The sequence below is a fragment of the Platalea leucorodia genome, assembly GCF_965183815.1.
Source record: "Platalea leucorodia genome assembly, chromosome: 6".
In the NCBI taxonomy this organism is placed as follows: domain Eukaryota; kingdom Metazoa; phylum Chordata; class Aves; order Pelecaniformes; family Threskiornithidae; genus Platalea; species Platalea leucorodia.
Window position 1 is genome coordinate 83502228 of NC_138828.1, and position 26656 is coordinate 83528883.

At 49.6% G+C, this 26656-nt stretch overlaps 1 protein-coding gene across 3 annotated transcripts in view; it reads left to right on the top strand.

Annotated features, from left to right (window-relative positions):
* The window catches only part of PTPRA (protein tyrosine phosphatase receptor type A), a 131534-nt gene that overhangs the window by 35257 nt on the left and 69621 nt on the right, over positions 1-26656 (top strand). The window contains exons 2-3 of one of the 3 annotated variants that reach the window (XM_082315860.1): positions 6669-6763; positions 25108-25179. The exons of 1 other annotated variant lie outside the window; for it this stretch is intronic. In XM_082315860.1, coding sequence (XP_082171986.1) covers positions 25147-25179 — 33 coding nt within the window. In that variant the 5' untranslated portion in view covers positions 6669-6763; positions 25108-25146. The remainder of the gene's footprint in view (positions 1-6668; positions 6764-25107; positions 25180-26656) is intronic. One more of the 3 variants, XM_082315859.1, reaches the window with a different exon arrangement.

Sequence of the window (26656 nt, forward strand, 5' to 3'; positions counted from 1 at the left end):
TATGGCCCGGGGGCATCCAAAACGTTGGTATTTTCATTTTGGAGAACCCCTTCTCCAGCACTGTCTATTTGGGTCACTGTCATCTGTTAATTTTAATCGGAAAATATCAATATGAGGGAAAGTGTCGCTTTTAACCTTCTCTACGCTTGGTAGAAAAGCATTTAGAGCTAAAAGCTGGTGTTGGTGTTGCCTGGAAATACTGAATGGAGAATCATAGAATCATAGAATCATCAAGGTTGGAAAAGACCCTTAAGATCATCGAGTCCAACTGTTAACCCAGCACTGCCAAGTCCATCTATACCATGTCCCTAAGCACCACATCTCCCCGGCTTTTAAATCCCCCCAGGGATGGGGACTCAGCCCCTGCCCTGGGCAGCCTGGGCCAGGCCCTGACAGCCCTTTGGGGGAAGAAGTTTTTCCCCATACCCAACCCAACCCTGCCCTGGCGCAGCTTGAGGCCGTTCCCTCTCGTCCCATCGCTTGTTCCTGGGGAGCAGAGACCGACCCCCCCGGCTCCAGCCTCCTTTCAGGCCGTTGCAGAGAGCGATGAGGGCTCCCCTCAGCCTCCTCTTCTCCAGGCTGAGCCCCCCCAGCTCCCCCAGCCGCTCCTCCCCAGCCTTGTGCTCCATTGAGATGGAAAAGACTTTATAAAGACAGGACTTCAAAAACCATCGGGTTTGTCAGGTACTACATCATTAGGGGCTCACTGGAAGGGAAGTCTCATTTACAGTCCTCAAATTGGCAATCTGGGCAGTTTAAATTCTCTATCTAGAAAGGAGTGGGGGAATACTTGGGAGAATTTTGCTTGCGAGGATGGTTTCCTCCAGGAGGGGAAGATGCTGTGGACAGAGCGCCTGTCCAAGAGGGTGTGGTGCTTTCTGTGAATTTGAGTAATTTCACACCAGCCCCTGGAGGCTGTCCAGGTTCGAAATGCCAAACCTCTGAATTAGGCGTGATGTAATAGCCAAATTACTTAAAACCGAAATGGTCTCCTGAATATCTGTCCTCTTGACTTGGATGGAGAGCCTCCAAGAGCGAAGATGGTTTTAGTTTAGATGCCCATAGCTGTGAAATGTGCATCAAAAATCCCGAACATGCAAATTCTGCTCTAATCGCTTGACATCTCCACGTCTAGCTTGTATATCCCTGGGATGATCTTGATTTGTTTCCACCGAGAACGTGAAATTCCTGCTGAACCGCACGGTGCAGAACTCGGAGCAGCGCGTTGACACGGTGTTGACTGCGAACCTGAAGAGTTTTAAGAGCCTGATGGGAAATTACAGCAAACAAGGGCTGTTGGCAACTAACTTCCAAATCTAAATCCTCCATGAGCACAATACACTACAATTATAGCAGCTTTCCCGGGTCAGGAAACAAATGCTGCGACTGCTGTGTTCCTGTGTGTGATATTTATGACACACAATGTTATCTCTGTAATTGTTACGTATGCTTTTATGTAGTGCAATTAGGGTGGGGCTGAGGTTAATGCTAATGTTAATCGTTTTCATGTTCTTAATTTAGACTCTGAATGCTGTCGTTCAGTAGGGAGTGAGTAACAAAAATTATTCATGCTATTGTACTGCTGTCACATCTGCGGTGTAGGGAGATGGCTACAGCACAGCCTAAATCAGCCGGGATCGCCCAAGTCTTGGATTTACCCACTGAAAACCTCATTCACTTAAGCTTTGGCATTTTCTCCTGCTTATACCACGTTGGAAAGTCCTAACGGATGGACTTGCTCGGAAAGCAAACCCTGCGCTTGGAGGGGTGTCTGTCTGGGTGGACTTCCACCCAGCTGAACTTCAGCTGAGGCGTAGGAACTATTTACGATATACTCGTTCAGAGAAACTCACCTCTGACATGATGACTTGAATTCACCCTAAATTTCTCTTTTTCTGAAACGTACATTATTCTGGAATTTCTTGGAAATGCGGTGGAAACTAGTGCAAAGTCCATGGGTATGCGGTTACAGGGCTTTTTTCTCCCTCACTGACTTCCATGAGTTGGGATGCATCTGCCTGCAGGTTTTACGCTAAATGCCAAACTCAAAATATCAAAAAAAACCCCAAACCCTCAAATTATTTTGTTTTGTGACCACTCCTAAAATACTTTTGCTCACCAAAGTTGTGAAAATAGGCACCCCACTCCTTCTGAGTAGTGGTTGAGGGGTACAGCCCAATGAAAAATGAAAAAAATACAGGAGATTGGCTTTTTTTTTTTTCTTTTTTAATTCCGCATTGTCTGGTGAGGGTAGCAGAAGGTGAGAAGAATTACTGCGATCTCCAGGATCAGGTCCTGCTGCTGCTGGTGGATCCCATGGGACCATTCCGCTGTAGCCTTTGTCGGAGGGGAAGTTAGGTTGCTGGGGTCCTCAGCTTTGTAACGAGTTGAAACGCGTCTTTTTGCACCAATTTAAAGTTAAAAAGATATTCAGTGCCAGTTTCTTTTTCTATAAACCGAAATGTCGCAGCCATCTTCTTCGGGCTGTTGCAGAACAAACACAGGCAACCATTTTGCCAAGGATCAAACTTCTTTTTTTTTTTATGATGTGCTCAGTTCACAAATAAAAAGCTTATTTGCTAAAGACGATTTGCTTTTGCTGCAACCAGACCGAAGAGGCTGTTCTCAGGAAGCACCAGAGGGTTGGCTTAATTTTATAAGGGAAAAAAAAAATAAAAACAACTTCTGAGAGTGCTCTTCGTGTTGTACTTCCTCAGTTCAGGACTCCAAGTCTTTCACAAAACTGAGAAGCGTCCCATGGGGCCGCAGCCGTCCTGGGGTGGTGGATTGAATGACTTAAGTATCTTTTTTTGGTCTGATTTGTGACTGTAGCTTTAATTTATTGCCTCCTCTGTAAACCACAGATATGTTTGTTATTTGCAATTACATGGTCAAAAAAAAAAAAAAAAAGCTTTATTTGGATTTTTAAGTCATTCTTTCTCTTTGCCTTGGCATTTGTTGCAATGAATTCCTTTTATGAGGCTTGTGGAGAGAGCTGGGTTGAGAGCTTCTCAACAGGACACGTGAATGGCAGCGGTGGTGCAAGCCCAAGGGAAGGCAGGGACAAAGGTTTTATGGCTTCGTTGAGGCTGGTGAAAGCAACCTTCACCCAACTCAATTTTGTACGTTGACTGGTTTAAAATTGCAGCTTTTTTTTATACCCTAGAAACCCTCCTATCTTAAATTTAAACGACCTACAAGAGTTGAACCTCAGTTTCTCTTTCAAAAAAATATCCCCATGATGGGCACAGCGCGGTCTGATGATGACGGTCACCGTACGCACACACCTCGACTCAGCAGCAAGCCTGCTCGTTTGTCATTTAACACACCTTCAAAACGTTTACACTGAAATTTTCCTGCATTTATAATCGTTGCTCTGTTTTACTTTACTGAATCTGGTAGATTAAATTTTCATTTTCAGAGTGGGGAGAAACTTGCGGTCCAAAACCAGTGATTAGTGATAAAATACTTTCAACAAAGTTAACAAGTGGTCTTTTGTGTTGGTTTCTAATCCGTCAATCTCTTATAAAAGCAGAAAGCTGCGTGTTACCTGGATGGTTTCCCTAAGTGCATGAAGCTTGTGTGAAAGGTTATTCCCTGTCCACAGAAGATGCAGTGTTTGTTTACCCAAAAAGCTTTGTTCTTGTAGAATTCTGTTCTGAAGATGGTGGTTATTGACCTCAGCTTTCAAGCGGTGCTGGTTTCAGGGAGGTCTGCTGGCTGGATTTCAGACTGTGGCAGAGGAGGTCTCTCATCCACACCGTGGTGGAGTCATAGGCTCAGTGCATGCAGCAACTGGACATGAAAACAAGTGAAAAAATTAGATTTTTCATGAATATTTTACTAAATTTTAAAAATGTAGCCCCATGATTGCTTTCTTATAATTACTTTCGGCCTGCATGGAGATAACATATGCCAGCATGAACCCCAGTGGCAATGGGGGCAGGATTGAGTGGGAGAAAATGAAGCCGTCTCTTGATCTGTATTGCATCAGCTTGATAATAATATTTTTATTAGGAAAAGTATTGCGCCGTGCTCCCAAAGGGGCACAGGCTTCCTTGTGTTTTCTGTTTCTGTCATCTAGCGTTGTTTGGGGAAGGCTGAATACTGCTCGGCTTAAAAACGCGAAACCATTAAGATTTCATGAGGAATGGGTCATCTTTTAAAAACACTGTCATCTGCTTTAAATCCTTTTTACTTCTCCAGCCTGAGTGCCTGGAAGGAAGCTGGGAGCTCTTCGCTGTTAAGTGATGGTGCTGCCTCTGGCTTGCTCTGGCCACCTCTCGCTCAGGAGAGGACAACCCGTGAGCAGGGTCAAACGTGTCAGAAGGCCCTTGAGCTGAAGGGTTACCAGCAGCGGAGGTCAGGGTGCTCTCAGGGCTGCAGCCACGGCTGCTGCTGCTCTTTCTGTTTCTCCTGGGCACGGAGATGATGTGGCTCCAGTCACAGAACGTGGCATGGTTTGGGTTGGAAGGGACCTTCAAAGGCCATCCAGTCCAACCCTCCTGCAATGGGCAGGGACATCTTCAACCAGATCAGGGTGCTCAGAGCCCCATCCAGCCTGGCCTTGAATGTTTCCAGGGATGGGGCATCCACCACCTCTCTGGGCAACCTGTGCCAGGGTTTCACCACCCTCATTGTAAACAATTTCTTCCTTATATCCAGTCTGAATCTCCCCTCTTTTAGTTTAAAACCATTCCCCCTTGTCCTATCACAACAGGCCCTGCTAAAAAGTCTGTCCCCATCTTTCTAACAAGCCCCCTTTAAGCACTGCAAGGCCGCACTCAGGTCTCCCCGCAGCCTCCTCCTCTCCCGGCTGAACCCCCCCAGCTCTCAGCCTCTCCTCACAGCAGAGCTGTGCCACCCTCGGAGCATCTTCATGGCCTCCCCTGGCCCCGCTCCCACAGCTCCATGTCCTTCCCGTGCTGAGGACCCCCGAGCTGGACGCAGGGCTCCAGGGGGGTCTCCCCAGAGCGGGGCAGAGGGGCAGAATCCCCTCCCTCGCCCCGCTGCCCACGCTGCGGGTGAGGCAGCCCAGCCATCCCTGCGTGCCCCAGCTCCATCTTCACTCCCGTTGGGAGCAATTGTCCAGCTCCGCTCAGAGTTACGCCTGGGGGGAAGCAGAGGAAAGCAGGTTTTCTCCCCTTTTTTCTCCCTTGGGCGTGGGCTGGATGGGAGCGCGCAGGGGCAGCCTGGCCGGGGCTCTGCAGACCACCCCAAGGAGGACAGACCCTCTGCCCCGCTGCTTCGACACGTGCCTTCGGGGCTGCCTCTCGCCCCTGCTCTCGCGTCGGTCTGAGTGCAGCAGCACCCGGGCTTTCAGACAGCATGGGACCCCATGGAAATAATTGGATTTTTTGGGTGGGTAGACTAATCACTTCTCCCAAAATGCCGTTGTTTCAACATCAAGGCACAAACCTACGATTCTTGGCTTTGGGGTGTGACCAGAATTAATGGCCTCAGCCCAGGCTGCCTTCCACCACACCGCTGTAAATGAGGAACACACCGACTACGTGAAAGGATGTGCGCAGCGTGCAGGAGGTGAGAGCGGCGGGGTGAAAGCCCCTCTCCCTGCTGCTGCTCTTTAAAATTGAGAAGAAAAGTCAGTATCTTAAAAAAAGAAAGTTCTGAAGGCGATGCTGGCGTGTAGCGCTCTGTTCTAGGTGGTGATAGTAGATCTCTGGAAGCTGTCTGTGCTCCTGATGCCCTTAGATGTTCTCGTCCTCTGAAGTCTGAAGGCTTTTGTGCAGCGTTTAGCGAAGGAGTGTTTCAGGACTGCAACGCGCGGGTCTTTTGGCAGCGTTAATCGTTAGGCTACAGCTAAAGGAAAAGTGAAAACCTTTGCTCATGAAATGGGTGGAAAAGGAATCAAGTTTTGCATAAACCAAGAGATTTATGCAGCAGCGCGGTGTTGTCACTGGAAAAATTCATGGGGACCTCAAAGGTAACGGGAACAGCAGCACCGAGCAGCATGGGATTGTATTTCCAAAAAGAAGTTTGCCTTTGCTTTTTTTTTGGATGTTAGAGAAAATTGTGTGGGCAGAAGTAGTGGTAGAGTCTGTGCACCTACATCAAGAAAGCTTCTAATAGGTTTCACCAAATATTTTCCTGGTGAATTGAGATTGCGGGGGAGATAAAATGATACAGCTTGCAAAATGCCCGGAGGTTCCCTTGCGAAGGGTGGTAAACTGGATTTCTGGGCTTTGAGGGAGCAGCCGTGGGGGAGTTATCAGGAAGCCGAAGTGATAAATCCAAGATTACTGCTCGGATGTTTGCTGACGGTAAACGGACCCGCGAGATGTGCAACGGCAGCTGGAAAAGCCGTGAGCGCCGATGCTGGGTACAGTGCAAATATCCACGAATTGGTTAAAAAAAAAAAAAAAACAAACCAAACCCTCAGCCCTTGAACTAGTTCTGCAGGCAGGAGAGGTGGAGATGCCAAAACTGGGAGGAGCTTTGATACCCGGCGATGAAAAGCTGTTTCCTGAGCTGGAGGCTGGAAGGATGGATCCCGTAGGTTAGAGTAACAGGGGGCCACTGGCTTTCCTATTGCTAACCGCGTTCCCTTTTCGCTGGGCGATATTTATTATTTCACTTGGGTTATAACTTCCTCGTCGGCGCACGGGGGCGTGGGAGGGGGAAGGAAATGACACTTGCTTTCTTTGCAGGACGTTTTGAAGATCTGCAGATTAAAGGCTGGCTGTAAGAGCTAGGTGTTACCGGAGACGGTAGAAATCACGCGCTTCAGAGAAAATTCTTGCAGGTACGGCGGGTGAAGTAACCTGAAACCTGGCATTCGGGGTGCGGCAGAGGAAGATTGCAACCCGTCCAGTTTTGCTTTGTAACGTAACGCACCGTGGAAAAGGGCCTGTTGCTTTTTTAAACTTTTTTCTTCTTTTTTTTTTTTTTTGTTTTGTTTTGTTTTGTTTTGTTTTAAACTGGTAGCGGCTCGGTGGTTTTTGGGCGCTCCCAAGCTCTTGCTCCTGCCTGGTGGGAGCTGGAGGTAGCCGTGCTTTGTTTGCAGGGCTGCCTCCAGAGCCCCGTTTCCCTTCACACAGTCGCAATCAGGCAGGAAACGGGTTTCTCGTCCGCTGAGCCAGCCCGCTTTTCTCGACAGCCAACGCTCCCTCCGTGCTTTCTCCCTGGGCCCTGCCGGGATGGTCTCCAGCTCCGCTCGCCCCCGTGCTTGTCCGTGCCATTCCCCTGGAGCAATATTGAGCCAGGGTTTTCGGTCACTAAGCCTCACCTGGCTCTGCATGATGCTCATTATTGTTTTTTCCACCTTACACCCCCCAAAAAAAATCAAGCACCCTCGCCTGCTTCTTTTCATATCATTGTACAAAATGTGGCCGTCACACCCACCGGCTTCCTTTTAGGTTTTGCCCGGCGCTGGACTCCGGGTGCCTTGAATAAAGCATTTTATGCTGGGACGTGGCAGCGGCAGCCTTTCCTACTGGCATGACCAGACTCTCAATGTGACATTCAGAGCTGTAAAATACTCCCTGACAATAGCTGGTGTTGTTCAAAGAGCGGCATAAATAATCAAGGCGATTTCTTTTTTTCTTTTCTTTTTCTTTTTCTTTTTTTTTTTTTTTTGCTAGAAGAATACCATCTCCCCCGGGCTGGCCGGGGAGGCTGTTTGCAGGCACAGCGCTGGGGGGAAAGTGTTGTGGCATGGAGGGGAATCTCAGGGAAGGGCTGACATCGAAAGGGGGACCGGCGTACGTGATTTGACTCTGTTACATGTAAAGGACAGCCGCAAGCTGCGCCAGGGCAGGTTTGGGTTGGATATTGGGAAAAAATTCTTCCCCCAAAGGGCTGTCAGGCCCTGGCCCAGGCTGCCCAGGGCAGGGGCTGAGTCCCCATCCCTGGAGGGATTTAAAAGCCAGGGAGATGTGGTGCTTGGGGACATGGTTTAGTGGTGGACTTGGCAGTGCTGGGTTAACGGTTGGACTCGATGATCTTAAGGGTCTTTTCCAACCTTAACGATTCCGTGATTCTGTGATTCTATGACTTCAGGTTGTATCCAGAAGGTTTTCAACATCATGGAGCTGGGTTGTCTCTTAAACCAGGCGTTGGGACCTCTGTTCTCTTGTATACCCGTTTTTATACAGAATAAAATAATTCCGTCATCCAGGTTTCTGTGTGTTTGTAGCACGCCAGGCTGACTTTGCGGCACAAGCTTTAATTGCTGGTGGGAAGCCTGGGAAGAGAGGCTGACGGGGCGGTTGGGGTGGTTAGACCTCAGGAGGTCTCCAGTCCAACCTCCTGCTCGAGCAGGGTCAGCTGCGAGGCTGGACCAGGCTGCTCAGGGCTTTGTCCAGTCTGGTCTCGAAACCCTCCAGGCATGGAGATTGCACAACCTCTCTGGGCAACCTGCTGGACTGACCTCATGGGGGAAAGGCTTCTCCCTACGCTTTGGACATCTCTTGTTTCATCTTCAGCCCGTCGTCTCGTGTCCTCCTACCGTGTGGTCCCGTGAAGAGGCTGCCTCTCTCTTCTGCCTGACCCCCTTGGAGATGCTGGAAAGCTGCTAAGCCCCCTTTCTCGCCCGGTGCTGGTAGCTGAGCGTGCCCCGAGAGAAAAAAAGGGACAAATATATCTGTATTTGTGCAGCTATCACATACCTCAAGTTTTTCCTTGTCGTTCCAAGTGCACCTGGGTCCATCCTACCTCCATTGTATTCATAGATCAAAAGCCGGGGGGAAAAGCTTTTCTGTCTTCATTTAATCTTCGGCTTTCTCAACTTAGAACTGGCTAAATTAGAATTAAAAATTTGTTGAAGGAGCTACCAAAAATCTGGATTAGCAATTCAGTGAAATTTCATCCCAGGTCATTAGCCCACGTGTCTGGTGACTCGCCTCTTCTGAAACTTCAGTAGAAAATATATATTTCTAAGATTTTTTGCTTCCAGTCTTGACATTCATTGATTTCAGTGCACCTAATGGGTGATGTGATTCCGGCATCATTTTGGCATTTAGGCAGCTTTTCGGTGCTGTCGCCTGAACATGGGGCAGAGCAACTGCTGCTTTCATCCTTTTCTCTTCAACGTGATTTTTCTGTTCTTTCTTGTAATTCTTTCGAAAAAATCAAGAATGTCAGCGCTAGAGCAGCTTCTTTCTTGGTAATTTCTCTCATACTATGGAAATAAAGCACTGAAATAAATGTATTTTGTACAGTGAATATACAGAGGAAAAAGCTTTTGTGCCTCATTAGACTGAAGCTGACCCCAACCTCATCTACTAAAATTGCATCTTTGTAAAAACTGCTTTAAATATGCGTATTAAAAAACCCAAACAACTGTTCTAAAACTAAGCTTAAACTGAAATAAAAAACCTGCAGCGGTGGTGGCCCTGCACAGACTCTGCTCAGCACGTGAGGTGGGTACGAATGAGCCCCGGCAGTTTTGTCTCCGGGCTGGATTAGGCGCAGTTGCTACTGGTTACTGCAGAGCCCGGCTCGGCGAGGCTCGGCGTCGGGGCCGCTTGCCATCCCCCCCCGACAGCACCCAACGGGGTGCTGAGGACCTGCTGCTGTTGGGGTACGGCTGGGATCGTCCCAGCCCGCGCCTGGACAGCCTCCCTCCGCGTCCCTTAACGTCACCTACTGAGTTTTTAGATGCTTAATAGTCCTGTGCCCTCCAACAGCATCCAAAGGAAGCTTTTGCTTCTGGGATTTGCTCTGGATTGGAATATTCTTACTTTAATTCTTTTTCTAAAGCCTCTTTACAGGATTGAAACCCCATGAAGTCTGGTTTTCAGCAAAGATGCGGTTTGGTTTTCAGCCCTGCCGCCTGCGCAGGCAGTTGTTAGTCCTGGAGCAAGCGATGGTGGATTTTTTTTTTTTTTTTTGAGATGCAAAACAAAAGCAGCTCACGGCTGGTGTGTGCTGCTTTCTGCTGTCGGGAGTGAAGCAGCAGCCTTGTTCTCAGCCCGTTCTGCCCTTGCCTTCCTGCGAGTCCATTGAACTGGCTCCTGTCAGTCAACGATGCTTTTAAAACGAACGCGTGGGATAAAGCTGCAAGATCGTTCCTGTGTCAGCTCCGGAGTGGTGACTGCACAGCTCGGTCTGTTGATGTACAGGCGTACACCATGGGCAGTCATTTTTGCACAATCATTTTTGCTTGTCTGAGGTGTGGCAGTCGACATAGCAAAATAAAAATGCCAGCGTCCGAGGGGATAGTTTAGGCAGAGATAGCGAAGGGCAGGATGGCTTCAAGCGCCCCGCGTCTTAGTGCTCCGATCTGCGGCAGAGCGCAGGTTATTTTCCTTATTAAAATAATCCAAATCTGGGAGCTGCTGGATGCCATGCATGCTGGTCTGATAAAACCGGCTTTAAGCTGCAGCCTTGCTTAGTGGAGAAGGGACGCCGCAGCACGTAGTTCCCTCCAGGAGCATTAACTGGGAGCTGCTGCTTCTCCCCTCCCAGCGCTCACCTGCCTGTTGCAGGCTAAGCAAAATGCATGCAGGTTTTATTTCACCCTGGCAGCGTGTTTTAAAATAAGGCTGGTAAAAGCAGTGGACTTGAGAAAAGAAAAGGTGTGAAAGCAGTGGCAGTTATAGGAAGCGTTAGAGCAGCTTGGGGGAAATGCAAGGATACAGAAATAAGGTGAATAAAATACAGAAAGAGGTGACTTTTGAGCAGCAATGTATTTCAGAGAAGGCTCAGTGAACTGAGAACACCTTTATGAAAATTAGGCATTTGGAAGAAGCCCTCAAAGGTGAGCTGACCTCCTTGTAAACAGGCTGCGTGGACACAAAATGCATGGACAACTTCCCGTCTCCAAGCTGATTCCTGAAATACGGCTGACCTCGGAGCCCGAAAGTGCTGGCTGGAAGAGGAGAACAAAGTACCCAATAAATGAATCCTGGGTTTGGTTGTATTGACCACAAAAACTGCATCCTTTTAGTGTTTTTCTCAGATATTTGCCCGTATATCATTGTCATCGAAGGCCGTGCTTGAGCGAAACCGCCCATGACCCTGCATCGGTAGGTGCTGCCGCGGTGGGTAGCTCTCAAGGCAGCATTGCCACCAGGGACCAGGCTCGTCTTCCTTCTCTGCTCCCGGTGAAATTCCCAGCCCTTCCAGAGCGATGACCTCCAGCTGATACCTGTATACCTGGAATTATTCCTCAAGCCACGTTGTGCGATAGGGAGCGCGATCCCGCATGTGTTTTATAAAAGCAGAAGAGGATTTCGGGTGTTGTGTTGGAAAATCAAAGCCGTATTTGGGGGAACTTGCGGTCTGACTCTCCAGTTGGACGAGCTCAGCTTTCCCTGCAATTTAAATACACTCTACCAGAATTTTAATCATGCCGGTCTCCATAACTACATTTTAACTCTTTAGGAGCATGCAGGGTTTCCGAGCCACCATCGCTCTCCTGTTTAAATGATACAGCCTTAGAGGAAAAGAGCAGCTTTGAATGTGTGTGTGCATCACCTTCTTACTCCTCTGGAAAGCTTTTAAGCTGCCATGTGTCATTTGGGATAATCCAGAATATTTCTGCACGGCTCCAGGAGGTCCCTTCCTCCCCACCAGCCTTCTCGGGGCTTCCCCGTCCTGCGTGGCAGTGGGGATCTCCCTCTCAGCACAGTTTTTACCCTTATTCAGCCCAGAAGTTGCTCTGCATCTTTGAGGTCGGCTATATGATATCTGTAACGTCTTGGCACTTGAATTCCGTTTTCTTGTTCTCAGTTTTTGCTGGCACTTACATGCTCGAAAGTACAGCAGTTTCCTGACTAAATTCAAGCAGAATAAACAGCATATGTAGAGAGAGCTTCCAGTTTATGGCGTGTATCAACAACATTGGAGAAACAGCTGTTCAGATCAGGGGAAAAAGTCCCTGAAAAATCATTATCTCATTTATCAGAAGCAAAATAAAAGAAATAACCTGCTAATGCTTCACGTATCGGAGATAGAGAAGGGGTTGTCTCGATTTTGTTTTGTTATGGTATTGTAGGAACGCAAGCGCGCTTAGTCCCAGCTGAAGCTGCTGCGAAACCTGTACCCTGGAAATGCTGGAAGCTTTCCTGCTGATTTACACGTACGCAGAGCCAAACCCCGCGTGTACGCTTGCTGTGGATTATTTTGCCACTGGTGAAAGTTTCTGCAGCAAAACCTTCGTTTGAATAGACAAGGTTTAGGATGGTCAGGGAAACAGGGATAGATGAGGGTTAAACAATTTGGGTTTGTTAATGCTGCAGGTCAGTAGGGGAAACACCAAAAGAAAATTAATCTCCTTTTTCCCAGGAGGCTGTCTTACCTGGAGCACGTGCCTTCCCTAAAAGGTGGTAGATGGATTTCTTTGTCTTTCCTTAGGCTTTTGAAAAGTCTGGGATTTGGGAAAGAGCAGCTATGTATCTCAAGAGTTAGATTTCGATGTCTCATTGTAGCCTATCTTATTAATGCCTGTTGCAGCTGATGCTCCTGGTAGGCTGGACCCATCAACATGTTCTGCCTTCTGACGCTGCCCTGGGCCCTGCGGCAGCCGGGATAAGGTTCACTGCTCAAGGGTCTCCATCAGACGTGGCGGTGAGGTGGTGCCTTGGCTACACTTGGGCTTAGGAGCAAAGCCCAGCTCCTGCTTTTGCCCCAGTGCCTCCTGCTGCCAAGCCTGGAAGATCGGCTCACGCAGCGAGTGCCTGACCATCATATGATCTGCAGAAACAAGTTGCACTTCCTTGGTGCCTAACGCAGCAAGGAGCGCGATCTATGGGGGAAAAAACCACATTTAGCCCTGCCAGAGAAACCTCTTCCATGCAAACCAGCTATTTAATGTCACCCTCGTGCTTCCGGCACGCCCTCCCTCCGCAGGTTTGTCTGGAGGATGGGGCAGGAGCCCTCGAGATGGCTTTCTACAGGTAGGAATTCCTTCTGGTGACGACCACCGGGCACCCCGGCCCGGCGGGTGCGGTGCTGAGAGCTGCGCCGGCTGCCTAACGCCGTATCTGGGCCAGCGCTAGGAGATGTAGCTGCTGCCAGTCATCGTATTTACGGCTTACCGACTTTAAAATCTGCCGCGCCGGGGTTTCGGTTTGCAATACTAATGCCGAGGGTGTTGGGGGGGGCTTGTCACCTTCACTGCTAATTTTTTGTTTTAAAGCCTAGGTAATGAATCATATTAAACAAATCACGGTCGCTAAGGTAGGAACGTGGTATCTGTGTGGGGAGGCAGTCCTGGTTGGCGGCTTGCTTTCGCTTGGGTGAAGGACCTGAGCAAATTTGAACTGAAAATGTGTGGTTTTAAATAAAAAAACCAAACGCAACCACTTAAAGCAGCATTTTGTATTTTTAAACAAAAAATACGGTGGTACGGAGAGGACTCGCAGAGAACCAAATGGCTTATTTTACTGCTGGAGCGGGGTCTCCACTAATGAAACAAAAGAGAAGCCCCCGAAGAAAGCCAAGGCCTCGTGCGTTCAGTGGCCTGAAGACTGCAGATCACCGTGATGGTTTAAGCAAAGCCCCACAGCTGGACACAACATCTGGCACCGCAGCTCGGTCAAAGATTTTCCATCCATGAGGAGGTCTCGTCCATGACTCTTGGCTCCCGTTTCCATCTCCAATATGTCCAAAGGTTACAACATTCCCATGGTAGGACTCCTCGTGCAGCGTTGTGGGGATCCTGCTACCGGCGTGATGAGTCCCGCAGGTTTCGTCCTGCCGCCCGCTCTGTCCCCCCAGCAGAAACATCGCCAGCTCTAGCAAAACTCTTGCAGAAAAAAGTTGGGGTCTGGGGTCTTTGACTGGGGGAATTTGGGTGGTACGGACCAGGAGGTGGCTCCTCCAGGGCTGCATCTCCAGAAAGCTGGCCCTTTGTAATGCTATAGCAGCCTTGATGAGATGCTTAATGCTTTTAAACGTGATGCACGTAAAGATTTTGTGCTGTAATTCTCCCGATCCTTAGGTCCGCTGAGTCACCATGGACTCGAGTGGTGTTTGGGGGTGTGGTGTGTCAAAACTCTGAATTTTATCCAGCCTAAAAGCTACAACAGAGCCAACGTTATTCTTTGGTGCAAAGCGCTGAGCAACCCACACGAAATAAAAGCCTGTGTTTGCAGCGTGCAGAGGGCCGGCCCCTTGCCTTTTTGGCGGTACTGCTAGGGCAACCCCTGTTATATGTGGGGGCGTGTTGTTTCAAGCCATTTATAAATAAATATAAGCAAAAAAAAATGTTGATAGTTACTTGTTCTATATAAAATTGAGTGGATTTATTCGCAAACTTTATTTTGACAGCGAATCTAAAATCAGAGCCTGATAGTCAAGCCTGGAGGCGAAACTCTTCCACGAACACGCTGAAGTGGTGCAGTGCCAGTGCCAGAAGTGAAAACCCTTTTTCCTTCGGTCTCTGCTGCTGTGGCTTAATTTCCCCCCCCCCCCCCCATTTAGCTTTTGCTTGTGTGAAAAGCCTTATTCTGCGCTACCAGGTCCGCTGAGGGTTGGTTTGACGTTCAAGCGGAGCAGGACCGGGTCGGGGTGCCGCAGAGGTGTGTAACGGGGTGTCCTGGTAACTGATAACAGACCTCACGATGCAGACCCCCGGCTCTCACAGAGGGGCCAGGGCTGCTGCGTTGACCCTGAGCCCGACAAAAACGGTGCTGGGGAATACCAGCGTTAATGACAGCCATAAAGTAAAAAAAGGACGTTGCTTTTTGAGCAGCATGACTTGCTGTAGCTCTGAACTTGCGACCCGGAGGAGAAAAGCACAATATCCCAGCTACAACAATGTTGTATTTATATCCAAAGCTCAGAAATCCATCTGTGCGGAGGAATGAAGAACATCCTATTGCCGTCTGATGCTATAACCATTTTTAGAAATCTGGCTGGAGCTTGTTTCTTGGGTTGCTTCCTGAAGGGTCGCTCGGTGTCCCTGCCCCAGCTCCGCCGCCTGCGCGCGCGGAAACCGCAGCCAAAGCCACCGCTTGGCTCCATCGCGCGGGCTGCATCGCCTGGATCTGCCCTCAGAACGGCTCCCGGTTGCCTTCGGGCAGCCCCGGTGACTTGGCAGTCTTTGGGCTGGGGTTTGGTGAAACGATGGGGAGGAAAACCCAATGCGTGGGTCGCGAAACTGAAACCTCTCCTGGCAGGAACGAGGAGGTTTCCATTGTGGTGATCAGCAGTGTGCCCAGGTAGCCAAGAGGGCCAGTGGCACCCTGGCTTGTATCAGGAACAGTGTGGCCAGCAGGAGCAGGGAGGTGATGGTGCCCCTGCGCTGGGCACTGGTGAGGCCGCCCCTCGAATGCTGTGCTCAGCGCTGGGCCCCGCACCCCAAGGCGGCCATGGAGGGGCTGGAGCGTGGCCAGAGCAGGGCAGCGAGGCTGGGGCAGGGGCTGGAGCACAAGGCTGGGGAGGAGCGGCTGGGGGAGCTGGGGGGGCTCAGCCTGGAGAAGAGGAGGCTGAGGGGAGCCCTCCTCGCTCTCTGCAACGGCCTGAAAGGAGGCTGGAGCCGGGGGGGTCGGTCTCTGCTCCCCAGGAACAAGCGATGGGACAAGAGGGAACGGCCTCAAGCTGCGCCAGGGCAGGTTTGGGTTGGGTATTGGGAAAAACTTCTTCCCCCAAAGGGCTGTCAGGGCCTGGCCCAGGCTGCCCAGGGCAGGGGCTGAGTCCCCACCCCTGGGGGGATTTAAAAGCTGGGGAGATGTGGTGCTTGGGGACATGGTTTAGTGGTGGGCTTGGCAGTGCTGGGTTAACGCTTGGACTCGATGAGCTTAAGGGTCTTCTCCAACCTTAACGATTCTGTGATTCTGTGATTCTATGATCGCATTGGTGAGCGGAGGAGGTGGTGGCAATAAGGCACATGGCTGCGTTTGCCCTGTCGGGCTGACGTGTGGGTAAGGAGTAGCCCACATATCCCCTTCATTCAACACAGAAATTCCTAATTTCAGGAGTTGGCAAGAAACAGGCTGTTGGGGATGTGGGATTTTTTTTCCAAAACATTTGGGGAATTTAGGGATGAGAAGCACGAATGCCAGTTTGCTGTGTTCATTCACTCCCAAAACTTATAGGATATGGCCCAGCCTCCTGCAAACAAGTTGTATATCCCAACAGCCCTGTCCAAGGAGCGGCTTGGATTAGCACACCTTCCCGAAAGCAGAGCTTGCCCCACGCCACCGGCAGAATTTGCCCTCGTAGTAGCGTGAGTGGTTTTGCACCGTGGCAGCTCGTGTCCCCATTGCGCTGCTAAAAACCTCATGTCTCATTGCCCCTTCCGAGCTGCGCCAAGCAAACCCAGGCTGTGCAGAGGACGGCCGAGTCGTGCAAATGGTTTTTTTCTCCCTTGTTCATAAGTATGTTTATTCATTAAGGAAGTCAAAAGAGGAAGAGGAATAAAAAGGTTGCAAATGTTTTGCTGGGTTAGAAATGAGACCTCAGCGACGGGGCTGCGCATTGCCCCGTGTACGATGCGTTCAGCAGCTCTGGCATCCCTGGCACGGAGCTCGGGAGGACCGATGTCCCTTCCCAGGATGCGTTCAGGTAGAGTCACAGCTCGTTTACCTATCTCCCTATATCCATATCGGCCCATATGCCAGTATTTGACTATCAAATCATCACTGATGAACGCCTCCCGCGTACAGTTGTGCAGCCGTCGGCTCCCCGGGACGTGGCTCTTGGGGTCGGTGGCCACCTCTGCATGCCTGGGTTTCTTTTTTTTCCCCAACTCTGTCACTGCAATTTGTAAAGGACGCCTCTTTTCAAACAGCTTTGCCCTGTCTCTTTGCATCTTCCAGTATTCTTAAGAAACAGCAAGACCTAAAGTTTGCAAGCAGCAGGAGAAGGTTGCCGGGTGCTCCTGGACGTGCTGCCGCGCCGGGACTCCGGGCATCGGCCCCGCAGCCCATCCACGGGAGCGGAGCCAGAAGGTAGCTCGGAAAATGCAAGGGAACGATCTCTACATGCGCACGCAGATACGGCGAGGAAAGGAAAGCAGAAAGATTTGCCAAGGGAAATGGTCTTGTTACGCACAGCGTGTTTTCTTTATGTATTTGTTCCCCTCCTCGTTCAGGATGCGTAATTGGGTTTTGAAGATTTGAACCCGTCTGGTTTATCTCTGGGCGTGTTGTTGCTGCAGGCTCTTATCAGGTGTGTCGCGGGGAGCGAAACCATTCGAACAAAACCCTTTCACGTAAGTTTGTGCAGGGTACGCTGGGTTCCTGTGTTTAGCCAGGGTTTGGTGCCTGCGCTGGCATGGAACAGGTCCACAATTATTGTGGCTGCAGGAAAAGTGATTATTTTTTTGGTCTTTAATAAATTATTTTGTGGGATGAAAATCCTAGGGTGGTTTAGTACAGATGAATGGAGGTTAGAAACATTAGTGAGGATGTGTGGAAGCACCGGCACCAAAATTCAGGTGACTGCATTTTAGAATCATAGAATCATTTAGCTTGGAAAAGACCTTTGAGATCATCGAGTCCAACCGTAAAATTAGTTGCCTCGGTTAGAAGCATAGGAAAGCTTTACCTTGTGGAAACTGCCGGCTTGTTCAGTTGTCAGGGAAGCAGCCAGATGTTTTCTTTGCTCTTGACTGTTCGTTTAGCTTTGACAAGTTTTTTTGATGGGATGAAAGGAGAAACATCAACAGGCAAAACTGCAAGAGCTGCCGGCATTTGTTGCTGTCATGCCTGCGTGGTGGTACTGCCAGTACGGTAAATAGGCAGGTAGAGTAAATAAGCTGGCTTTTTTAAATTCTTCTTTACAAGAAAGGAGATAACGCTTGGATGCTGTCCCATTTTCAGACTAGGAGTTGTTTGCCAGACTTGAATTACAGGAATTGCCGTAGCGAGGCAGATCAGCGCCTCGTGCCATCAACACAGAGCTGGCAGGGGCCGGGGCGGCTTCGCACGCCGCGTCCCCGCGGTCTGCTCCCATCAGAGACAATTAAAGAAACAAACCCAAATTGGTCCTATGCCTTAAAGGGAAATAAAACAGTGAAGAATAACTTTATTGAGCTTGTTTTTTAAATCTTACTGTATTCCCTTCCTAGCAGCAGAAACTGTCCAAACTGATGGTGCGGCCAGCTCCTATTTTCTATTTTCCTTTTTTGAACTGATTTGGTGTGGAGGGTCTTTGGACAAAACCTTTTCATGTACCTTTGGCTTCGTTGCAATCCAAAACTGATCTGGTGGCAACAGACTTTTAAGTATCACCAAAGGGTGGAGAAAAGGGTTTTTAAAGCTGCTGCCGTGACGAGGTCTTCGGAGGGGCTTGGGAATTCCTGGGCACGAAGGCGCTGATGCTGGCCCGTGCCAGAATCCGTATGACTTCTTAGGGAGGGAGAGATGAGTTTGCTTTCACTGCTAAACTACTTAGGGGGGGTTCTGCTTAAAGATGGGGTGGAAAAAAGCCACCACCCAGCCACTTGTCCTCGAGGGGAGCTGCAGGAGAGCAGAAGGGAGATGGCTGCGGGTTTTTTTGCTTCGTGCCTTGCTAATTCCTTAGCCCACAGAGCTGGGGCAGCTCAGTTTTGCTCCCTGCTCTTGCTGCTCATGGAGCATCCCCCAGTTCCCCTGTGCCCCTGCCCTCTCAGTATTTTCATCCTTTCCCCTTCGTTCTCCCTTTTCGGCGATATCCCTGCTTTTATCCCTGCTTCCTTTGCCTTGGGTTGAGTTTAGGGTGCTCGCTGTGCCTGCTTGTAAACGGGGTTTGTGGCTTTGATCATCGATCCTCCGGGTACCTCCGCAGGATTTTGTGGTGTTTTCAGCCCGGGAGGCCTGCGGGGCATGGCTTGTCCCCGTGCTGCAGCCGGGCAGCTCCTGGGTGCCGCTGTAAAAACCATCTTTTGGTATTTATAAGGCTGAAGCAGCAAAGAAATGCAAAAGTGCAGGAGCGCCGAGGTCGAAGGCATTAAAAAACTTTCAGCTGCGCATCTGTTCCTGGGCTGGTTTGGTCTTTAAGCACCGTTATTCTCTGAAAATTGATTATTTTTACTTCGTGCTGTACAGAGCGTATTGTATTTGCTCTCACCTGTGGCGCAGTGAGTGTTACCATATGGTTTGCCCAAAGTTGCGTTTTTTTAACACTTTTAGTGGTAGGTTAGCACTCGGTGCTCTTCTGCTGTATGTTTTTTAGTCAGGCAAAGTGCCAGCACGTCTGTTGGAGGAAAAGCTGGCTGGATCCTGGAGACTAAACCGAGCTCGAATTCCCTCTGAAGGGAGAGAGCTCAAGTCCCGCAGGTAGGGTTTGTCATCGTCATGATCCCATTTGGCAGCTAGAGTAGGGCCCGGTTGTGGCAGGCAGATTGAACGGCTTCAGGGGCATCCCCTGCTGCCCACCAGGAGGAGGGAGGTGCGGTGCAACACCAGCCCCACCCCAGCCCACGGAGCTGGAGCTGGGCACCGCCGGCAGCTCCGCACCGCCGTCCTCTGCGCGGGGACGCCGGCCCTCAGGCGTTCGGCGCTCAGGCTGCAGGATACCTGTAGGATATCTAAAAAAATCCATGTTTTGGTAAGAGAGCCTGAATTACCTTGATAATTACCTGCGCTAGGTAGACCTACTTGTGTATGGCTGGATCTCAAAAAGGAGAAGCTGTCGCTTTGCAGTTTGTTTGTTCCTCCATTATACTTCTTCACTCAATTGGTAAGATTTAGGGTTTTCTTTCTTTTAGGGCAGGGATCACCAGGGATACCCTATCCCAGATCGCGGTGAGCATCCCGACCTCTGTTGCAATCCAGGTGGGGATTGGAAGGGCGGCAACTCTGTTTTTTGTAAGGATGACTTGTTTCTTCCCGTTAGGTTTGATAAAGCAAAGTGCAGGGGATTTGAGTCTCCTGCTCTTTATTTCTCTTACATGCACCTTGATGTTTGCACCGTGGCGGTTTATTTTTCTAGCAGCATCTCTCTGCCCCCGTCTATAAATCAACCTGTTTCACGCATCACGGGGGAGGTTAGGATGCGAAGTTTAGAAAGTAGAGTTATTTTTTGAGGGTGGCATTATAGCTTAGAAAAGAAACCAGCATTGCAGACAAAGCAAATCCCAGCAGGTCTCCTCGCCCTTTCTCCTCCGTTATTTAGGCTTGCTTCGGGTCGAGGTGCGGCCGTGCCTGCCGCAGCGGGACGCCGGCGGAGCGCCGGCCTTTTCAGATGCAGCAGCTCACTCGCAGCGCTGTCCCAGAGGATTGTGGCAGATTGCAAACACGCTCGGCACAATCATGCCATCCCAATTAGCATAATGATGCTGCCTAATTTATGCGCAAATTGCCCTAATTTATCTGTGTCGATACATATGATTAAACCAAGCACGGGTGGAACAGGGCTCGCTCTCAACCCAACCGGGGAAGCGTAAAGCTGCGTCCACCCCAAAATGTGTGAAAGCTCCGAAATTTTCTTCTCCACGTTACTAAAATATGGAGCTTTGTGTTGTTTTGCTCCCGCGGCTCTGGCAGCAAGGAAGGGCTGTGGGGCAGGACTAAACTCGTGGCGGGAGGTAAGAGAATAAAAGATTCCTGTGCTGAGATTTGCATGGATTAAAGGCAGCTTTAATTTGCCTTGATACACTTGGCTTTCAGGTGGATTACGCTGGCAGCGGGATTTGGGGCTGTCTAGCCAGCTGATACCTGCCTTACTTTTATTTTCATTATTTTAATAAGAGATGGAGGAGTCCTATAACTGTAGGCCACCTTTGCCAACCCCAGATCTTGAACATTTTTGTGTGCAACGTTTTATTCCAGTAACGTTCTCGATTAACAAACCTGCCGTCGCTGTCTGAAGTCCCACCTACTGCGGCCGTTCCCAAAGCATTTTCTCAGCGGGGTTCTTCCAAGAGACCTCTTAGTTTGTGAGCTTGTATTCCTCGTTTTTATAAAAGAAATAACGTTGTGTCGTAAAATTGTCCCATAGCGAGCAGGGTGTTCCAGTGCAGGAATGAGCAGCTTGAGTGAAGTTCTCGTGTTGGACGCCTGCTGCTGGTCCGCCGTGTCCACCAAAGCCTTAATTCCCATGACTTTAAGTATGCCTGTTCGCTAGGGAGAGTGGCTCAGCCTGGCCGCAGAGGTTTAGCAGCTTTAACGTAGAGGGTAAAGCTGGGTACCAGGCTGTGAACTGGGTTTGGGCTCTCCTACCAGCGTGGTCACCGCCCTTCTGCTTGAGCTGTTCTGGGAGAGAAGAAACACCAAGGACTGGCACCTTTCCCATGCTCCCGTCCATCTTTTTGTAGGTACTGTTGGCAGATTTAATGGCTTTTTCAGGGAGGAAACATCCTACAGTTCTTTATAACTCATGGTGGGGCCCTGACCTCAGCTGAGGTGTCCGGACACCGCTGAGTTACTCGGAGCTGTTCTCTCCCAAGCCCGTAACTCCCCGTCTGTGGCATTTTCCTGTTTGGTGATGGGAAGCCACCAGCCGAGCTGCAGTTTTGGGGCTCCCAAGCTCTGCGAGATAAGCTGCCTCTGTTATTTGTCAAGGTCTAAGCGTGGTTGAACTCTCTCCTGGCATTAATTTGCACTCTGCCAGTCTCTGGACCATCCCTTGGACCCGTCCATCTCCAGGGGATGGAGCCCGCAGGTGAGCTTGCAAACGCACAGCCCTTAACCTTCCAGTTCTTGGTTTAAATAACAACGCAAACACAATGAATTCACCTGACTTCTTACCAATAAAACCGCTTTGTCTTGTGAATCTAAAATGCAGGAGCACAAGGTAGACCACTTCCTTCACCTTGCTTACAAGGTTTGCAAAGGAGTCTTTAGTCTTTCGGCGCAGCACCGTACTGGAAGACACTTGGCGGCTGAGTCCCAGGGTCTCTGTCATAACTGAAGCTCTTTCTGAAGCAGCTTTATGGTATTGTCCAGAAACACCTGGATCAGGTCAGTGCTGGGTTTCCCAATGCTGCCGGACTTGGGAAACTGAATTTTGGCTGTAGAGAATGGAAGCTCCTTCCTATAGCCGGCGTGCCTTCCGTACTGTTGATCTGCTATAACAGCGTGTGCATCTACCTGGTTATATTGCTTTCAGCCAAACGTGTACAACTAACATATACAAAGAGTAGTTACAAATAGTAATCATACTACTCCTGAGGCCAGTGGGTTGCAGCCGTGGCTTACCGCAGCCAGCTGACTGCACCGGATCCTCAGGATACCGCCTTTTTGGAGGATTATCTGGGACGGGGATTACATCGCTGGCACGTTGGGGCACGGCAGACGAGTGGAAAGGCTTCTGCGTGGCCGGGGCTGAATAAGCCGAATGTGGGACCCGCCACCTCCTTTCAGTTCTGCCGTACGTTTGCTCTTCGGCAATCGTGTTTCCTCTACGCGCAGGCCGTATGACTAATTTCTAAGAACAGATGCGGACGTAAGATATTCTTGTGAGTATTTGTAACGTAAGATGTTGCTGCTCTTACATACTCGAGCGGTTTGAGTGCATGCCTGCCGCGTGCTGCCTGCCTGTCAAACGGAGCGAGGTTTGGGAGTCACTGCAAGGCGGGCATCACGAATTACTCTCTTCTTCTGGTACTGATCTGTTTTCACAGCCGTCCGAAGACGCAGCCTGCTCTAAACCCCATTCAAACGTGTTGCAGTGACTTTGATAAGCTTTTATAAGCTCTTTTGTTTTCATTCTGCCTTTGCATTTGCTTTATTTCGTTACCTTCCAGCGTACGTTTTCCCTTCAGCAAGATGTTGGCCTCATCCTGGAAGGAGCCGCGAGTGTACGCTGCGTGTGTCTTGCTCCGAGCTTTGTTTGCTTCATTGCTGATTCCCTTTTAACTTTCGGGTGATGCAAATAACGGCAGGGAAGGGGAGTCCTTCGTTCCGTCAAGGCTTTCTAAAGCCTGAGGTGAATGCAAAGCCTTCCAGCTTTTCTTGCGCTTCTCAGCACTGTCCGAGGCTCCGCTTTGAATCTGGCAGCTTTGTGAATGAAGGAATAAATTGGCCATGAAAATATTGACAGCACAGTTGCTTACGCCAGCTCCCTGGTTTGGTCCTGTGAAATTTACCCCTTTGTTTTAAAAGCATGTTGGCTAACTGGGGGACGAAGGGACCTCGTTCCCATTGCAGAGGGAGGAGAGGACATTTCTGCAGCCCCCAGACCCCCCTGCCCCAGGACGGCAGCGTTGCTGGGAGGTGTTGGGAAATGCTGGGTGGTGAGGAAGGCGACGCAGGTGGTGCGGGGGCACCGGCGAGCTCGGCACCTCCGGGGGCTGCTCGCTTTGAGCCAGAGACAAGAGAAAGCAGACGCCTCAGCCATTCTCCGGTTGCCTTAAAAAAGAAATATCAGGAAAGTAACCCAGCTCTTCTCCTCCCTGCCAGATCCAATGTCTTTTTAATCTGCTTTCTCTCAGCTTCTCTTAAAATGGAATTTGCTGGTGGTCTGCTCGGGTTGAGCAGCGATTCTGGCAGACTTCAGAGCAGACGTGATCTCCAGGTCTCGTTGCTTTGAAGCTCCTGGTTCTATCACACTTGACTAAATCAGATTTTTTTCTTCTCTGTGGAGGGAAAAATCAGCCTTGTGCGCCCATCTGATTGAAGTGCTGAGGCTTGTCTAATTGAACAAGGGCTCGAGTCAACACTTGAGTAGGATGAAAAGCAGTGAGGAGCTCGCCCAGGGATTACGCCTGAGCTCCACAGCTCCTTGGCACCGGCAGAGCAGATGGCTGGGTCACATCCTGCCCAAGGCTGGGGAGAAGAGATGTCGATAGGAAAAAAATATTAATTTGGTTAAATATATTCAACTCTAAAGCTAGAACTGCCTCAGGTCTCTAATTTCGTATTTTATAGCATCAGCCTAGAAGATGGGATTAGTGAAAGGTGGGGTCGGTTCTGCAAGCTCCTGCAAGGAGCCCGCTGCTGCCTCGAAGCTGGTGTAGGTAAAAAATATTTTGGGGTGGAAAACGGAGATTGGGAGCGAGTTGGCTTGTCATGTAAAAGTGGGGATCAGCCGGGGACAGTCTCAACTTTGCGAGTGAACTGCGAGCCCCTGCAGCGCGGCTTTCATAGAATCATAGCATCACAGAATCGTTAAGGTTGGAAAAGACCCTTAAGATCATCGAGGCCAACCGTTAACCCACTAAACCACTAAACCATGTCCCTGAGCACCACATCTCCCCGGCTTTTAAATCCCCCCAGGGATGGGGACTCAGCCCCTGCCCTGGGCAGCCTGGGCCAGGGCCTGACAGCCCTTTGGGGGAAGAAGTTTTCCCAATACCCAACCCAACCCTGCCCTGGCGCAGCTTGAGGCCGTTCCCTCTCGCCCCATCGCTTGTTCCTGGGGAGCAGAGACCGACCCCCCCGGCTCCAGCCTCCTTTCAGGCCGTTGCAGAGAGCAATGAGGGCTCCCCTCAGCCTCCTCTTCTCCAGGCTGAGCCCCCCCAGCTCCCCCAGCCGCTCCTCGTAAGACTTGTTCTCTAGACCCTGATGGAGTGAGGAACCCATGTCCGAGAGCTGGTGGGGAGGGAGGCTGGTTTGTGCAGGGGTGTGAGAACATCACGGGTGTCACTGCAGGTCACCTGAACCGCAGGGACAAGCTCCAGCCTGTTCCCTGTAGGACTGCACTTGACCCTACAGCCAAAGTAGGACCCAGAGAGGTTTGGGCTTGGGGAAGTCTGCTGGTGGCTGTCTCGCTGGTACGTGGCCATCAGGAGTCCTGGTGACCACTGTGGGGCTTTCTGACCTCTTTCCTTGGGATGGGAATAAATGAACATGCACAGAACCGCTTTTTCAAGTGCCCCAACCGCTTGTGTCTGGGTAAATACTCACTCGTAGGAGCCCAAGGCGAATACGATGCCTTCACTACAATAAGAGTTATCTACTTCTTCTAGCTGTGAACCCTCCTAAACTTTACTTTACTTTACCCCAAACAGCAGTGCACGTATCAAATGAAGCTGTGAACCTCAGAGTCTCCTCCTTGTTCCTCACTGCTTCTGACCTGTCATCACCTGCCGCTGCCTCTGCCCAAAAGCGCTTTTAACCCTGGAAACTCCCACAATTTTGCCTTCTGTATTTAAAAGTTATTTTCATTTTTTCAGGTGTGTCTCTAGCTTGAGCAATAATGAAAAGCTGCATTTTGCAGATAGGTAAAATGAACTGGAATCACCTTGCTGGCAGCAGCAAAAATACTGTTTTCCAAAGATGATGGTGAATTTTAACTCTGGTTTTAAAAGCTTGTGTTTTGGTTTGTTTGCAGGGGGCACCACTGGAAGAACCTTTATGGGCTCCTAATGACATGCAGGTGGACGATTTACTTATGATAATTAAGGTAGGAAGAAGCGTTGTTAATTTTGGCATCTTGGCATTTGTCCTCTCCTTGAAATAAAATCGCGTTTGCCGGTGGCCGGCCAGTCATCGCTCTATTTTAGGGTTCAGTACACAACGATGGCACTATGGAGCAGCACACGGCCAAGGCACTAACTTGTTGTGTTAAAGTGTCCCTTTAAACACAGGGGGAAGGGAAATCTTATTTAAGAACTACCTGGGAACATAACTAAGTGGAAAAAAATCCAGCTTCCTCCTCCGAAGGATAATAAGGTCTCTGTTGGTGTAGAGTTGGAAGGGGCATGACTCTTATTTGAGAGCACTCAGCACAGGGATTTTTTTGTTCGGCTGAAATGTAGTGGTTGAGTTGGAATTCAGGTTCTAACCTGCTTTCTCAAAAAAAAAAAAAAAACTAGAAATATATTTTATTAGCTTATTTTCATCATCTCGAGCTTCTGTGAAAAGCTGGTCTATCTCCAAATGTGACAAGGGAGTACTCAGATATTGATTAATGAAATGGAGGAAAATCCCTGATTTTAAAAGCACTAAACTGTTGGACAAACTTGGAAAAGAAAATACAAATGCGTGCGGCATTAAATGCATTTATAAGTAGTTTTTATGATACTTTAACATCTGGATTCTTGTCTTGCTGGGTCATTTCTGCCATGGCTGTTGTGCTCAGAAGCATCATCAGGGTGGCACAATGGTCGCTGCTGGTCTCTGCCTCCTCTTGCAGTAGGAAGGAGGGTCTTCACCGTACTCACCGTATGGACTCCTAAAGCTGAGTTGACCTTTCCCCTTGCAGTCAAAAAACCTCAAAAAGCCGTCTTGACTTTACTCAGGCAAGAGGACCCGACGCATTTCCAGGCTTTGCTCTACATAACATTTCAATTTACAAGCTTGAAAAGGTGGTAGAGCTGTCTCTGAGTTTCCACCAAAGTACCAAACCTCTGCCATCTGCAGATACCCAAAATATAGCAAAGTTGGATGCTCTGCTTTGGAGCCCGGTGAGATGTTTGGTGAGACCAACGTCACGGACAGGACTTTGTCCTTGCATTTATTCGGACCGTAAACGTGTAAGAAAGTCTCGTGGGTGAACGTGGGGTGTGTTGTATCTGTCGTACCTTAACACGGGCTTTGCTTTATATTGCAGTTGGGGTTTACACTTCTTATTAGCATGGGTGGAATTAGCGGTTTGGTTGGTGTTGAGTGTCGGTGTAGCTGCGTCGTTGGAGGGAGAGGGGGAAATTCAAGCTGTAACTAGAGCAAATTCTTTTAATACAGGTTTACGGTTCTCGAATGTATTTGTACTTTTTGTTTGGCTTGCGATAAGATCCACTACTGTGGAATTTGCTTGGAGCAGGGATTTGCATGAATTATTGTTTCTTACAAAATGAACATCTGTGCAAGCCTTCTCCCTGTGCTCGATGGTACCCGAGCACCCAGTAGGAGAAGGATTTGTGGGCCTGGATGCAGCGGTC